The 17,267-nt window shown below is 46.9% G+C and overlaps 1 protein-coding gene across 1 annotated transcript in view; it reads left to right on the top strand.

Annotated features, from left to right (window-relative positions):
- The window catches only part of DMAP1 (DNA methyltransferase 1 associated protein 1), a 32,217-nt gene that overhangs the window by 14,190 nt on the left and 760 nt on the right, over positions 1-17,267 (top strand). The window contains exons 8-9 of the mRNA XM_008942268.1: positions 11,261-11,333; positions 13,116-13,399. Of these exons, the coding sequence (XP_008940516.1) occupies positions 11,261-11,333; positions 13,116-13,399 (357 nt within the window). The remainder of the gene's footprint in view (positions 1-11,260; positions 11,334-13,115; positions 13,400-17,267) is intronic.

Below are 17,267 nucleotides of genomic sequence, written 5' to 3'. Positions count from 1 at the left end.
CCAGCCAAGCGTCACAGGCCTCATAGAGCACGTGTGTTAACAGATGAGCCTTTAAGAAGTGAATGTTCATGTTGTACCTTGAAAAAGAGACACATAAACATAGCTTTTAGCCTTGCTATTTCCATTATTTTCAGAAAATATTTTTGGGAAAAGCCCCTTTGTTCATTCTGTTGCACAGATATTCCTGAGAAAAGAACATGCTGTTTTATCAGCAGGACTTGATGCCTGTCTCATAGCAACAGGTTTTAAGATAGAGAGTAAGTTAAACCTGCCTGGCTGATTGTTTTCAGAGAGCTTTTGATGGCAAAATCCTGTTTGCCCAACGCAAGTGTGTGGTGTTTTTTTTTTTTCCTTTTTTTTTTTTTTTTTCCCTAGCCAAATAAAATAGTCCTTAGTTGCTTTATTGTGGCAAAGGTGGAGAAGGAGGTTCCTTGCCCGGCACTGTCACTTGGTGTAGTCATTTTCTAGGTCACTTTTAAAGACTATTTTATGGGATGTTCTTTTGATGTCAGAATAGTTTCAGATCTTGCTGGGAACACCCTGGGACTGTTAATATAAATGAGTTTGTGATCATGCTGCTTTGCCATCTGGGTGCGTGTGCACATACAGGCAGTATGCCTCAGCAACGTCACTGCTGGGGGACGCCTTTAGTGTATGAGTGCCACCATCTGCAGGCTACCTGAGTAAGGGGCTACAGCCCAGAGCATGTCACAGGCAAGTGACAGGCAAGACTGCAGTGCATATGTTGAGATGACGGAGATGTGGCAGATGTGTTCTCTGGCACTGAGATAGATAGATAGATTAATTTATAGAGATTGATTGGGATTTTGAAAAGTAGTAAGGGATGATTGATCTTTTCTGGTTTTTTTATGCTCTGTCAAAGAGAAGCTGAGAAATAATCTATCGGTGATGGAAGCATCTGGCAAAGCCAGAAGCCTTTTTGTGTGCCAAACATGCAATTCAAATCCCAGTCTTTGTGAAAATGGGAGGCTACGTGCTTCTCCCCTTTTTCTGTAGTGCCTGGAAAATGCGGTGATGAGCTGAGGCATGGCAGTCTGATTCAGCAACTTTCAGCCTACAGTATCCAAGCTTCTGTGATGACCTAGAGCAACTTGAAATTTTAAGGAGATAAATGCTTTTATTAGAAGTACCAGTGGTTTGTGAATTGAAAAAGATTGCAAACTACCTATCTAGGTGAAAAAAACAACACTTTATTTCTTGAAATTGTGAAACCTGCCTCCAACCCAGCAAAATGAATTCATTTGTGGCTTTAGCCAGTCGCCTGGCTTCCTTATGCAAATCTTCCCTGTATTTAAAATGGGAGCTAATAGACTCACTGCTTCACATAAGGGTGATGGGGACCATTAATTACATGAGGTCAGTATAGGCCTTTTGAACTGGTAGGAGATGTGAAAGCGCTAAGTGGTATAAAATTGACAATCCATGCTAATTAAAATTATTTTACTTGGTGGGATTTATGTGGCAAACCCTCTACACACTGGTGGTGCAAAGTTGAGAAGAGTGGGAGCCGACTAGGACCAAGTGAGGAGCTGGGATTCTGTGCTGGAAGCTTGTACTCTGGCAACATCCAGTGTAAGATGTTTTGCCCTGAGCCTATTGGTAAATGATTTCTACAGGCCTTCTGCATCCTACAGTAAGGTTTTTTGCTCAAGGACCTAAAGGATTCGTCACCTAAAGGCTTCTAATATCCTCCTTTATTTTGTACTTTGCTACTGTGCTTTATGCCTTCGTAGTTAGGTGAAGTTGGATTTTGCACTGAGATGAGGAACTCAACCTCTGTCACGTGTGAAAAATGTACCATATCATCCCCAGGATAATAGCAATTATTCTTTGATTAGAGCTATTATTTTTTTTCCCCCTGAGGATTTACAATTAGTCTGAAAACTTGAGTTAAGATTAATTTCTAGAAATGAGTCCTTGAAGAAAAAGTTAGCAATCTGTATTCAACTTAATTTGTTCCCAGTAGTTTTTGTGACAACAGCCCTGGCTTTTCAAATTCCTCCTGTTGTTGAAGCTTACAAAATCTTATGCACAGACTGAATTTGAAGACTTTTTTTCCCCCCTCTAGGATTAATGGTCATTTATGGCCATTATTCTTCATAACCGAAAGTTTCTCCTTCAGTAGACGCTGAAGAGTAATCTTCTCCAGCAAGTGAGACGAGCTGCCTTCTATCACAATGCCTTCAGCCTCCCATTGTTCTCCATGGGATTGTGGCCACAGGTGCAGAAGGCCACAGCCCCCGTGCCCTTGCTCTGTGTGGGATTTCCACTCTGCCTCTCAGCAGTACAGGCTGCAGGTTTCTCTGAGGCAGTAGGAAGCTGGGCAATATGAAAAGCTTCATCTTAATTCAAGGCAGTGTATTGCCTTGGTGTCGCTGAGGACAGGAGGCAGTAGCAGATGTTTTGGAAGGGGGTAAGCCTTTCATGAGTTTCTTGAAAAGGAATTTTAGATCTTTGCCATTGCTGTTAGTAAAACAGTGTTATGAAAGTAACATCAGAAATGTGTTATTAATCCTAAGTGTTGCCTGGTGAAAACTTATGGTTACAGCAGGTCTGCTCAGCTGGCAGGGCAGCCAGCCAAAGATATGGAGGAAGGGAGAGGTGGGCAGGGAGTCTGCACAGCAAAAGGAGGGGAAGAGACAAGGGAAAGCAGGGAGCTGTGAGGAGGGAAAGCTTTGCAAAGGATCTGCCTGAAGGAAGGGAAATGGGAGCTGTTGAACTTGAATCTTTCCCAGGACCCAGACAAACCAACAGTAACCACATGTTTGTGATGTAGGCATCGTGCTGCTTCGGCAGGGCAGGGCTGGGTTTGTTTTGAACTCGCTGCAGTGTTTCTGTACTGTGCCATATGCAGCTTTCTTTTAAGTTTAACCTTTGTCTTTGACTTACAGTGTTCAGAGCACTTGACTTTGGCACACTTAACATCTCTTCGGTGTGTTTTAAGGTGCTCATCTTCTCTCAGCCCTTAGTGAATTTTAAGTTAAGATTAAGTTAAGATTTTGAATTACTGCAGCAGCACTTTTAAGAAGGAAGGCAACAGATGGAAAAGGGTGTTTGTTTGTCCCCACTCCTGCATGTTGAGGTATAAGTCTGTGTCCATGCTCTGTGGTCACGGCCTTGGAAACAAAGGAATTGTAAGTGTATCGATTGAATGATGTCTTATCTGGAAACAAAACAAAACTCTGAGATGAAAAGGAGTTTGTAAGAGATCTCAGTCTGCAGAAAGGACTGAGGGATACTCCAGCTTAGTCATTCAAAGCTAGCCACCTCCCCTTGGAAAAGGCTTGAGCCAACAGCCTGACTCCCTCCTCTAACTGGAATCTTGTAAATAATTTGCCAGTTGGACCAATTAAAAAAGTAGAGGAAGGAAAATTACAAGTCTAGCTTTAGTACCCATTGGTTCAAATATTAACACTCACCAGCTTTGAAATATTTACTAGCTGAGCATTTTTTTTAGCAGTGATTAATGAGTAAGAATTCACTGTGTTTGTGGGGAGAATGTGTGTGTGTTCTACCATGTTTCTTTTCTTGGAGTGGGAACTGAGTGCTTACTACAGCTCCAAGGTGAATGACATTTCTGCAGGAAGATGGGGTTGTATATGTGTGTTCAGACATGTTTATTCTCCATATTTGATCTGACCCTCAGTTAAATGGCCAAGCACGCCACATGTTTACTCTGCATCGGAGGCTGTTGGCTCTGTTCCTTCCCTGTCATTAATGCAAACCCAGACCTCATCGGCTCTGAACATGGAAATATCTGTCTGTCCTCCTGTGATCAATACTGTCCCTTCAGAGGTTCAGCTTTGGAAGCAGTTCCATAAAATATCAGTTATTTTTATTTGGATTTGATAAATTTAATTAGTTGGAGCAATTAATAATTTATTTGTTTTGTATTGATCGCACTCCAAGGCATCCTGGCATCAATCTGATGGAGATCAGCACACCCTTATTAAGTAGGGAAGTTTATGTTTTCAGATCTGAACATCCCATGGATTAGTTAGCTGAGATGTGCTTGTTGCTTCTGCTGGCAATTTTTCATCAGCAAAGTTGTAATGTTTTGCACTCTACAAGAGAGTAATTTCCATGGGGAGCCTGACAGAGGTGTGGAAGCAAAGCAGTAGTCTCATTTCTGTGAATAAAAGTTCCGAACAAATGATGCAGGCTGGAGCAAATTCATGTTGTGGCATTGCTGTCTATTTGTTGTATTATGAGCCCTTTAATTAGGGGCAAGAGAGTGCTGGTGCATTTCCTAATTAAACTCCTGCCTGCAGAGAATGAAAGAACATGAAAATATTGGTGTATTTATTTTTAAAGAGAACAGCAAAGGATACAAAATCTTGAATGAACTAGAAAAGGTGAATCCAACACTTTTCTTCCTTCATTCTCATTCTTAGCTAAACTGAAAGGCAGTTAATGTTAAATTGCTGAAAGAAAATGCATCCATCACCTTTTTTGTGGAGCTCTTTGGTGTGACAGGGCATCTGGACCAAAGTCTTAGTAGGCTCTGGGGTATAAGGAGAACACTCTGGCTACAGTAATGGGGCCTTTTAAAGTAAGTTGTAGTTCTGGAAAGGACGCTCCATGTTGTTGCTGCTGCTTCTGTTGAATCATCAGATACCAAACAGTGTCTGTGCAGTATGAGGGCTTGGGGACCTTTGTCTGCCAGTCCTGGACTGATGTGAGATGGTTTTACTACCTTTGTGTGACCATAGTGACACAGTCTTAGGTATCATTCATCAGGTAATCTGATTGGATGTAACCAGTGCAGAGCACCATATATATTGCTTTTTTTCTTTCATTAGAGTAACCAATACAATGATCAGAGTGTAATTAGTCATCATGGGTTTTTTTTGTATTTGTGTAAGTGTAGTTTCAGTTAAATTATTTAAACGAAAGGCAACATCAATTCCAGACTGGATGCATGTTCAGCTACGGTTTCTTGGATTTGTCTGATCTGGAAGTTTACATAATGTACTGTGTGAAATTGTTCTTGGAGTTCCTCCTCCTGTGGCCTGTCCTAGGGCCCTCCCTGTAATCACAGGACGCACTCTGCTCTGCTCTTGATTTGTTTTGCTCAGATGCAGCTCACAGCCTGCAGACGGCTCCATGTCCTGCAGCCACCTCCACAGGCCTTGGCTTGGTTTCCATGCCTGTAGTGAGAGGCAGGGGTAGGACTATCTGGGAATATGTAGGTCTCCCAAAGCAAAATACCATTGTGTCATACTAGTCATGTGCTTTTAACATAAAACACCCTACAGTGTAAATGTCCTGTGCAGTCCTTTCTTCTGCACCATATATTTCCTACACAAACACTTCCTGTAGTCCTTTTGCATTTGTTTTATAGGCTTGCACTATATTTAAGGCAAAGTGTATTTAAGAGCAAGGGAATCTCAGGACTGATAAGTGGCAGGTAATACTTTGCTTGCCAGAAGATGACTGTCTTCTGAATGGCAGGCAGTCCTGGCAAGGTGTGAATTCTTCTTGTCTCTTCAGGTGTCTTGTTTCTTTGGGAGAAACTGGGAGAAAGCTGACTCCAGGTTATCAGCCATCATCTGTGTGGATTCCCAGTCATTCACATTTTAGGCTGTTTATGCTGGGTCAAAACAATCTGTACCCCACTCCTAGGGGGGACAGAGTGGGAGAGTAGAAAAACCTTGAAGACCTTGTTGGCTGCACTGGTGAAAACCCATCGTGCTGAGACATTGATGCTCTAGGACCTTTAGAGCATCTTTAGGAAGTATCTCATAGCATTACGCCTCAAATGGCTGCTATAGATGCATAACGAGACACTAATGTTTATAGGCTGTTTATGGGGTCAATGAGCTGCTACTTTGCCATATGCCTGAGCGTGCCGTGTGTCTCCAGGATCTGTTGGCCTCCCTCATCCTTGACAAAGCTTTCACTAGGTATATTCCTCTAACAAGTAAAACTGGTTTAATTTACTTGGAGGATTCAAATATGGAACTTATATTTTTACACAACTGATTTGGGAGTTTGTGAGCTATGGCTAACTTATGTAAATGGTTAATATACCATCGTTTTCTTCTTAACAGGTTGGTTTATTTAGCGTTAAGCCTCACTGATGGAGCAAGTTGATGGTCATGTGCTGTGCCAGAGTGATTGCTGTGTGTTTAATGTGTTACATGATGTAGCAGAGATGGCATAGCAGTGTGGCTCTTTATTTGACCTGAATCTTAGTCTGTCAGATCAGCAGGCCCTGGTGTGAGACACAGGGCCTGTGGCTGTAAGCTGGGGCAGGGGCAAGCATGTATGTTCATTGAGGGACAGAATACCTGTGCAATTTCAAACTTTTCTAACTTTTGCATATATCCATTGCAGTCACCCATCCCCCTTTCATTGTAGCACTTCAGTTCTGAGCAGTTAAGTACTTTAGACTTACAGAAATGTGTGTGTTCATATCTGAAAATTAATTTCTTTGTTGGGGCTTCTTAAATTTCAGAGCTCTAAGGCTAAAGTACTTAATATGGTTCTTTCCTTCCTTGAGCCTTAAAACTGTTCAGGAGTGGAGGCTTTCTGCTCCTGCAGAGTAGAGACATGCAGCTGAGGAAAGGTTAACCGACTTTTCCCATATTCAGGCAGAAAATGCAAAAAACATTATTCATCTGAAACTTTAGCACTCCTTCCTGGAAATCCACTGAAGCAATTTGGTACTCTAAAGATATCCATGAAAGAGGTCCCTAACGAGAAACTTTGCTTGCTGCTGAAATCCATGAAGAAGGTGGTTTTCAATGTCAGTGAGCTGTATTATAATGCTGAGCAACAATACCATGGTGGTGCATAAAACCAGTTTATAGCTGGACAGACACAGGTCAGATGTGCAGAGTTTTTAGGATTAACAGTTTTAGGACAGTCATATTGTTTAGGGTTGGAGAAGGTTGGGTTTAAGGAAAAGATTGTCTCAAATTTGAATTAAATTGAAGTGCAGCATCACAGAGGGTACATGTGAAATATCCAAATAAACATTGATTAATTAAAAAAATAAGGTATTTTTGCAATCAACCAAATAGAAGGTTTTGGCACAAAAGTGGAATTTATTTATTATTTTTTTAAAAGTTGTCAGCACCACAAATGAAGGACTTATGAAGAAAGTGATAAATTGAGAGTAGGACATTTAAGGTGACCACACAGATATGATTATATCTGTGGGATATAACCAAATCTGTCTGTAGATCCTGCAGACCTCTTCCATTCCTACTGTAGATCCCCAGGACAGTCTCTATCTGCCAGCTGGTGATGCTGTAAGACATGAGAGGACTGTGTTATAAACTCTGCTATTACTTAGACTTCATTACTCCTCCAAAAGTTAGTCAAATGCATTTATAACTCTGCTTAAAGGTATTAACATAAATCATGAAAACTGAATGGCACACAAAAATAAATGAAGCAAGTCTGTTTGGGGAAGCTGTACCTTCAGTTATTTCTTATCACATTTGTTCATTTAATGAGTTTTGCCAATTAGCAATTAATTTGCAGTAGGTATCCCAGTCATTAGTGCAAATTAGCAAGATTTTGTTGGCGGACTGTCTCAAACGTTAGATAAAAGTCCTGTATCATTCAAAACCTCAAGGGTACTCTGCAGTGAGACCCTTTATAGGAATCAAACTGCTCAGGGCCACCCACCAGCCTCTCAGCCCCTGCAGTGAAAGTGTGGGGGATGCTCTGTTCATCTCTTGAAGCTCAAGGCTCAACTCCTGAGCAGTGCCCTCCTCCTTCAGGGCAGAGCAGGCCGGGTGGGTCCCAGTGTGTGCCCCGCGCATGCCGGCAGGGGCTGCGCGTCCCAGGATCAGGCAAGGCTGCCCTCCACACAGGTAGGCTCTGCTTCTGTGGCTTCATGGTGTAGGTTCACACAATCTTCTGTAGCTCTTTATTTATTTTTCTCTTGGTACACGTAGTTCATGTGTTTAATGCTGTTTATAGCAAGGACAGAGGACTACAGTCTTTAAATCAAAAGCAATGTTGGTGTAATTATAAGTGCAGGCTGGTGTTGCAAAGAGGGCTGTAGGGAGAGGCTGTCAAAGGAGAAGAGCATCCAAAATATAATAACCTCAAAAATCCCGGCTAATCAGTTTTCTGACGGGAGCAATCTGTTTCCCAGGTAGTATTATTATATGGGGACTTTAAAGATAATAAATAACAATAATAGTCTAGTATAAGGAAGGAAAGAAAAGGGCAAATGCCATTCACCTCGGAAGCTGTGGTTGCTCACTGGAGTTCTCTGAGGAACATAATTTTCCTTGGTCCCTGTGGAGAACTCGATCCATGACAACACCAAGAATATCCCAGGATCCATGGTGTAAACAATGAGATTGGTGTTTTTGCTAATGCAGAGAGAGGGCCTGCAGGAACCACGTATCCCAGTGCACACATCTCGAGCCAGAGAGACGTTCTCTGTGCCCTTGGCACTGCCCTTAGCACATGGGGACCTGTGGTCCCTGCAGGTTGCCTCATTTCTGGGGAAAGAGGGCAGGTGATACGCGACTTCCAGCACTCAAAATAAAGAAGGGCTTGCTGAAGTAAGCTTGGGCTTATCAGAGCTGTACAGGGCTTGAAGGCTGCTCTCCTGCAGCAAGGCAGCCCAGCTAACGGACCCTGGCTAACAGATTATCAGCAGCATTTGAGTAATAGACTGCTCATTTAGTTTTAATACATTTTGCATAGAGAGCAATCAGCCTTCATCAGTCTTAGAGATGAATTGGCTTAGCCAGCTAAATTCTAAAGATATTAGTCTGACAGCAGCCACATAAATCATAACATTTTCTTAATGATGGTAAAATTAAAATATACTCTTGCTTTGAGAAACCAATGAAGCCCTTCCTGTTTGCAGGCCAGATCCTCCTGCTTGAATTAAAAGGAAGCTTAATTGATGTGTTTTTAAAGTAAATTCACAGTCGCACTCCTGAACATCTCTAGTGTTCCTTTCTTTGAAGTTAATTTGTCCTACGTCTTTCTGCTCCATCCTCTAGTCTTCAGGAGTGCCAGTGAAGACTGTGCCTTGGTACTCATTGACCAGAGGCCCATGGGACATGAGCAGGACATACACAACATCACAGTTGAAGTTTTTGCTAAGTTAATTGTTTGTATTGCCAGTACTTCCTTGAGCTAGTGGAAGCCTCCCAGGAGAAAACTTGTGCTCTTCCAACAAACCCCAAGACCTCTTGTCTGTCTGCCTAGCCTAGCCAAGCATGAACTTTTCCTATTTCTTGCCCTTTGTTTCTGAAGCTGCCTTTAGGTCCAGCATGCTTTTGCCAGCTGGTGTTTAATGGATGGGAATCCTGACTTTAACCAGAAAGATTGTGGGGTTGATATTAGAGGCAGGGGATGAAGACAAACTTTCAGGGCTGTCCTAGTCACACAAGTATGGCGTGTCCAGGGCTCTTCAGTGAGGAAATCCTGGGCTCTGTTAATTCTTTGTCCTACAAGTTAAAGATAGCATAGGCTGACTAGATCAACCCATACAGCCCTCAGCCGAGGCAAAGCTGGGTACGTTGCCCAGCTGAAATGTTCTGTGTGATTTCTCATGGGGCAGAACAGTTCTCAGGACCAAGCCCTCTCAGGAGTGTCTTCCCAATGCTAACCATTCTGTCTCCTGCTAAGGTGTGCTGAGTGACCTTTCCTTCCTTGGCATCCTACTGTGAGCTGCAGTGTGGCACCTACCAAATAAACAGACTCTTCTCCTGATGCAGTGCTCTGGGTTGCCTTACAGCCAGGGCCTTACAGCCTGCTGCTTTTCTCCTCATTTTCCTGGGGTGCTCTATGGCATCCAGAGTCTGGTTTCTTGGCTGAAATGATGTGGTGGAGAAGGATGTTTTCCCAGCAGGTGCTGCATGGAGGTTGTGGAGCTCCTGGTGGGATGTATTCAGCCAAGTTAAGGTTCATGCTTTACACTATTTGGGCATGTGCACGCAGTGCTCCTGCCTTTAGAGGAATGAAGAAGTTCCAGATGGTGTCTCGTGTCATTTTTCGTGGGGCAGTGAACACGGTGGAAAAGATGGGTCTAAGTTGGGAGACTGATGTTGGGGAACTTCAGCCTGTGTCATATGGGAAGTAAGGTGGCTGTGGGACCCTCCAGTGAGCTCACCTCAGGAGCCAGTTTTAAAGTGAAGTAAAGAATGGCCCTTCCTTCAGGTGCTTCCCAGCCCAGCGTTGCAGGCAGCGTTGGTTTGGCCGGGGCTGGGGCTGCTGATCAGTAAGGGGTGTGCCTGATGGCTGTGGGATGCTCTCGCCTCTTGGCTGTTCCTGGCAGGCAGCGTGGGCTGGAGAAGGTGCTCCCTGGGTGGAGGTGAGAGCTCAGCTCCCAGCAGGGCTGGGCACGAGGGACGGCCTGGCCGTGCGCAGCGAGTGTTTGGCACCGCGCTGTTGAGCGTTGTTTCTTTCCCGCTCTGTCTCCTGGCGCTGCTGAGGAACCAAGTGCTTTCATTCCTCCTTGGGTCTCTCCGCAGGGCTTGGGAACCTGTTCTCCCTGCCATATTGTGCCAGCAGCATTTGTGCTGCTTGTAATCTAATAAATGCTTGGTCTGAGCAGCTAGCACTCCTGCTAGAGCCCAAATGAATGCAGAGGAAGGACCCTGCTAAGTGTATGCATTCTTCCTCTCCTGGCCAGCTCCGATCCCCTTTCATAGCTCACATCTGATGCTTCATCTCTCACCTAGCCCCTTAGCTCCGATGTAAATGTGCGTTCACACTTCCGCCAGTCAAGTAACTGTGCTCTCTCTGTCTCTCCCCTTTGTTACAAAGCCCGCTCTGTAAATGAATCCCACAGGTCTGGGGCTCAGCAGGTAAAAGGAGAAGTGAGTCTGTTAGCGCATGAGTCTAATCAGGCCGGCTAAAGCGAATAAAGTAGGGCAGCGTTGCACATTAGCCGCTGTGTAAATGAGCCCTTTGATGGGCTGGGCACCGCGGGAGAGGGTTTGAAGCCAAGAAGAACTTTTGTTGTTAATTCAGTGACACATGGAAACTGTAAAACAGCGTGTCTTGCACACACGCGAGAGAGAGAAAATAAAAGCCCTCACGACCGGGCTTTTCAATACCTGCCCTCGGACCTAGTCTGAAAACTTTCAGCCCCTGTCTCCCTCTCTTACCACTTGATTTTCCTTTCTCTCTCTTTCTTTTTTTGTTCCCCCTGCACTATAAAAAGAAAAGCTCTCTTGCCTTTTGAACTAGATGGCTGTGAGTGAGGGCTATCTCTGAGCTGTGTGGCTCTGTTACCTTTGTGTTCCAGATGAAACTGCCAAGCTCGGTGGGACAGAAGAAGATTAAAGCCCTGGAGCAGATGCTGATGGAACTCGGAGTAGGTGAGTAAAGGGGGCACGCGAGAGAGAAAGAGACACACAGAGCTTGCCTTTGTTCTCGAGATGGGCTATTTTTTCTCCTAGTAATACAGCCAGTTTCTTGAATAACAGTATGTGAATGGTTTTTAAAATATTTTATGTTCTTAAAAAAAAAAAGAGAGGGTAAAAGCCAGAACAAGATGCACAGGGTTTTTTTTTTTTTCCTCCCAGTAGAAAAATGTTTTAAAAGAGCCTTTGTTTCTCTCTTGTTTGGGCCTTTTTAACCATCAAGAGAGGCAGCACAGTATTAGGAAGGCAAATCTCAGCCTTGCCAGGAGAGGTACTTCTGAGTGCGTTAGTGACCGCGGCACACGCATTGTTCAGGGCTGCCCTGTCTTGCTTTCAAGCTTCGTTTCCTCTTAATTTACTGCTCATGGTGGCAAGTCCAAAATGCGTCTGGGACTGTTCATCCCCCCTCTATAAGGTGCATGCCGTGTGAAAATCTGGAGCATCTCTGCTGAAAGGCAAGTAAACACACATCCATCACTCTTCAACTCCTCTGTCTTGGCAGCAGAAAGAACGGTTCACCTAACACATGCAGCACCCGCTTGTAGCTGGAGGGGCAGGAGTGCAGCCCATGGCTGGCTGCTGCCCTCTGTGCAGTGGGTACAGTTTGCAGGTACTACAGCTCCCAGCATGCAGTGCCCCTTGATTAGACCTCTCATGATCCCTTTTCCCCTTGCGTTGGCTGGGGGGATTTTCCAAAATAAAGAATTTTAAAGAAAATTAAAAAGCCTTATAGGTCATTTACAAGAGATCACTGAGCTTGCTGCCAGCACTAACTTCTGTTAACCGTTGTTATTTTTTTGGGCCAACTGGTTTATGGCTTGATATTTTGTCTCAGACTGTGCAAGTCTGAAGGCCTCCTGTGGCTGGTGAAAGCAGCTCAGCCAAGGTGGTTCCCCCTTTCTGCTTTAAAACTGAGGAGTTACTGTCTTGGCTTGCTAGGGAAGCCTTGGGGAAGGATGAGTGCTTCTTAGAGCTCACTTTCCATGAGGATAAGGAGGGGTTATTGCCTCCCCACTCTTGTGTTACAAAACACATGCATCTTGAGGGCTTCCTGGTGCTCCAGCCCTGCTGTGCCTTAGAGTGCAGAAACACACCTGAGTTTTGTGTGGGGGAACACAGTGCTACCAGGCAGGGGTCCTGTGGGCAGCCCTGCAGACAGGGTGCCACTGCTGTGTATTGGGACAAATGCACAGAATTTTGTCCTTTTCTGCAGATCATGTAGCTCTTTCTGGCTCTGTTTGTGTACATTGGGCTGCAGTAGAATGTGTGGTAGGGGGCAGTGATTTGCTGGCCCCAGACCAAGTCTGCCTTAAAACATGTGTGTAACATGGTAGCCAAGCAAGTCTCTGCCTCAGTCCTGCCCTGGGAGGATCAACAAGAAAGGCAAGGGAGCTCAGCCTGTCTAGATGAAGGTGTAGGAAACAGCAGGAGCTCTTCTGTCCAGCATGTGAGGACTTGTGCCCAAGACTGAGCTCCCTTTAGATGACCTGATGGGTAGCAAGGTTCGGTTGTCTGATCTGGTCTGCATCTTCCATCGGCCTTCGCTTGCCGAGTCCTGAGCCTGGGAAATCGGATCTGCAACTCTTCGGGATGCTGGTTGCTAAAGATCCATGTGATAGGAGTGAGGTTTCTGGTGTGTCTTTGCTGGAGTGAATGGGCAGCCAGGACTTCTAGAGATTTCCTGTTGTAGAATTGTAGGCCTGGGTGTTTAACAGACCCCTTTTTTTTTCCCCCTAGATCTCAACCCTATGCCCACAGAGGAGATTGTGCAGATGTTCAACGAGCTGCGGAGCGACCTGGTGCTGCTGTACGAGCTGAAGCAAGCCTTCGCCAACTGCGAATATGAGCTGCAGATGTTGCGGCACCGCTATGAGGCCCTGGCCAAGGCTGGTAGTATTGGCCCTCTCAGCACAGAAGGTGCCCACCCAGACGGCCAGGCAGGGCTTGGTATCGAGGAGGGCAAGGGAGATTCCAAGGACCAGATCATTGATGTAGTAGGCGCACCACTGACCCCCAACTCGGTGAGAAGGAAGGTGGCGGGGGCAGAGCCGGGAGCGCTCCGGTCTCCGACGCAGATGCCCTGACAAGCGCTGGGGACGCTGCCCTCCCTCCGGGCGTGCGTGTCCAAGGGAGCACAGCACGCCTGCCCCCCCCAAGGCCCAGCGCTGCTCTCTGGGCTCGTCTCCTGTGCTGGACAGTGTTCTTGGTGCTATAGGTGGGGTCAGCAGGGCTTTCTACATCCTGCATGCAGGTGGATGGCTTGATGTGGGTGCCACCGTGGACCAAAGCTGCAAGGCTTTGGTTGATGAGAGCTTGCGCTAGGGCAGCAACAGTGATGCCAGTACAACAGTGGGCCTGAGGCATTTTCCTTCCAGACACAGCCCCATAAGGGTTGCTCAGCAGAGGGAAGCGAGTGGGGAAAGCAGTCTCGAGATGGTGAGCCAGGACCTGCCCGAGTCCCTAGAGTCAAGCAGTAACCCTGCCTAGAGCGGGAGGCTTGGGAAGGAGAGAGGTGCTTGAAGAGCAAAGGAATGTTTCTGTACTGCTGCTTCCAGTGCTGAGAGGAAGGCCAGCCCTAGGGGTTCTTCCACTGTGAGCCCCAAGACAGCGTCCCGTGTGTACCGCTGCGGGATGCGGACCGCCCGCCTCTCCTCCCTGCCTCCGTGAGGGCAGGCTGCCCAGCCCCTCGCCCCTGCCTCTGCGCCAGGGGTGTGCCTGGGGGCCAACTGAGGCTGCTTTCCCCTCTGTGCAGTCCCCTGGCACAGCCGAGCTGAACTGCCTGACAGAAGCTGCCCGTCTCCACACAGTGGCATCCCTGACGCCTCAGACATACTGCCCCTGGTAGTGGCACAGACCTTTACTTCCTAAAATGTATAATGTATTGCAGGATATCGAGAACACCTTATCTGTCAACAGCAGAGGTGACACCTTATTCTGGACTTGAGTAATGTCCTATTTGATTGTGACAGTATGGAGTCGTAAGGAAGCGTTCCACTGAGACAGGTTCATGTTTGCAAAGGAGTCTTTGATTTTTTTTTTTTTTCTTCAATACTGCATTCAATCTGAAATCTCACCCCTCCCTGTGGTCCGAAGCGTCCTGGTTTGCCAACTTTTCGGGCTGATTCACAAACCACTTGCCTCTCCCTTGAGACTTGTCTTGTGGGGAAGGTGGGAGAGGTGGTGGCGGTGGTGGCCATGGCTGCAGGAGGGGGGCCCATGTGTGTGCTTCTGACCATGTTCCTCAGTGCCACCTCCTGGAACTAGAAACAAAGGGGTGGGCCCACGCAGCACAGAGAGAGTTAAACTGACCTGGTCTCTGACATATTTGAAAGAAATATAATCAAGTTAATTCACTGCAAGGCAAATTCAGTACCTAAAGGGCCCCCATGTTAAATACAGCACTGACCTTTACCGGCTGATTACACAAAGACGACACAATTAGATTAGTCCAAGACAAAAGGTCAAGCACATTCACACTGTGACCATTTTGTGCTACCTTTTGAGGGGGAAAAAATTACATCCCAGCTGGAGGGGTATCTTGGAGAGAAGGGGAATGGGACTGCTCTGCCACATTCTGCCTGGCTCAGGTGTGTCTGGAGATTAGGCAGGGCCAGGGGCTGTGCTTGCCCTGAACCTTTCCTGTGGTTCTGGGCAATATGGTGGGAGAAGCCAGCAGCCCACGGCCCACAGCCGCCTTGTCCAAGGGTGGGCTGAGCTGAGTGGAGGCCGTGTGTCAGCGATGCTCTGTGCCCTGCTCTGCACTGCCCAGGGCTGGCGGGAGCAGCCATGGTGCCTCTTGTTCAGCATCATGCCTAAAATTTGCCTCTGGGAGATGAGCAGGCTGGGCTCAGCTCTGAAAAGGGGCGGCTGGGGCAGTTGCCGGCTGTTCAGCTGGTGGGTGCACGTGTGTCCCTCCGTCCCGCGGAGCCATAGCCCTGAGGCGTCCCAGGCCCCGTGCAATGGGGAGGACGTGGGAGGTGGTGGGCCCAGGGCAGGCTGAGAGCAGCCTGCCTTGGCAGCACAGTGCGTTGCCCCCCGCCGCGCTCGCAGCGGGCTGGCACTGTTGGGGTGCAAACGAGCAGCTCTTGGCAGGTGCTTTCTGGTGGCCTTTGCCTCCCTCTCCTCCTGCAGCCCTGGCCGTGGTGGGTGCTGGCAGGAGACACCTTGCCCTTCCCCTCGCCGAAGCTGCTTCAGACGTTTAACCCTACCATGCCAGCCTTGAACTCCCGAGTTCAAGTGTGCCTGGCCATCGAGCTGCCAAGGGTCCTTGGAGGAATCATTTAGTCTCCCCATTTCAAATTCCTCTGAGTTGGAGAATCCCTTTGTGTTGCCTTGCACTGCCCATCCATGGCATTCCACATGTTGGATTAAGCATGGATTAGTTCAGCCTCCAAAACCAGCTGCTGCCCTGAAGCCAGATTTGTTTCCCTGGAGAGAATTATCTTGTTCCAGATGTTGAAGGGAGCGAGTGGCAAAGCCAGGCATAGAACTAGGAGTGCTTTCCAGGAATTGGAATGGATGGGCAAAGGCACACCAGGGTCTTGAGATACTGGTGGTGGTGACAGCAGGCTGCCAGCATCCCCCTCGGCCAGCAGTGGGGATGGGGGACATCTCAGCAGGGTGTTCTAGGTCGGGTTAGGAGGGGCGTCTGCCTGTCGCAGCAGCAGCAGCCCAGGCCCAGGGCAGTGCTGTGCCCACTGTATGGCCCCTAGCCCAGCTGGCTGCCTGCCCACCTCCCCTGGGAGCTGCGGTGCCCATTGCTGACCGCTAAAGCTGCGCGGGGATCCCCCCGGTGCTGGCTGCCGCTGACCCCCGTGGGGACTTTACTCGGGGCCTTCGGGAGGTGAAAGGTGAGCTGAACTCGGAACAAATTAGTTCCAAGCAGAAGTTCAGCCAGTTACTCTAGATTGGATGCTTTGATTTCCGCAACTCAGACTCCACTCAGTGATCTGTAATGAGTGACTCTCAGAAATCCTCACATTGCAGCACTTTGTTCCTGAGCTCACAAGTCAGCCCATTAATGGGTAAAGGAAAGGACCCTGAGTCTAAGAAGTCTCGGGTTCAGAGTCAGAATTATTTGACTTTTAAGCTTCCTTTATCTGAACTCCTGCTGACTTCTTGTTTTCTGAGCCCGTTTGAAAGCTAGAAGTTACATTGTTAAGATCAAACATTCTCTCTTTCCAGATGGAGTTACAATATCTGTCTTTTATATATATATTTTAATATATATAGTGTATATATACCAGGGTGTATATATATTCTGCTCTTTTTTTTTTAATCGTTCTTTCCATTAAAAGAAACTAGACTTGTAGGCTCTTGTAAATTATAATGTAAAACATTTTTTTTAACCAGACAGTTCCCAATTTTGCCCAAGGCAACTGGAATAGCTGCGCCACAGAAGGCAATAGGAAGGTGATTAATATGAATTTGTGACATATTTGAAAGATGGGTCTTTTGCCATATAAAGATTATCAAATTTTTTTTAATTCCGCAGCCCTCCCAGGAAAGCCACAAAGCCCAGTTCCTTTGTTTCCAGGGTGGGTTTTTGTTTTTTTAAATGTACCTTTCGGTCCCCTTGATTACCACGTATTTGATTTTTATAGGGCATCTGTTCACGCTGCCGTGTGGGTTCTCTGGCCCTTTTATTTCCCCGTTAATCAGATCCCGCAAAGGCAGCCGTGCCAGGGCCTCTGACGAAATCCGTGTGTGTGTTGTATTTAACTTTTAGCCGTGCAAATTCCAGGCTCTGTTTGCCATCGGCCCGGCGGGATGGGGGGGCTGCGGGGCCTCCCACCTCACACTGCCAGCGGGAGCACACAGCCCGCGGGGCCGGGGGTGCAGGGCTGGGCAGGCCGGGCTCGGCTAAAGAAGAACCCCCACACAGCGCCG

The sequence above is a fragment of the Merops nubicus genome, unplaced genomic scaffold (genome assembly GCF_000691845.1).
Source record: "Merops nubicus isolate BGI_N331 unplaced genomic scaffold, ASM69184v1 scaffold17406, whole genome shotgun sequence".
NCBI lineage: Eukaryota > Metazoa > Chordata > Aves > Coraciiformes > Meropidae > Merops > Merops nubicus.
This window is presented reverse-complemented; position numbering and strand designations above follow the sequence as displayed.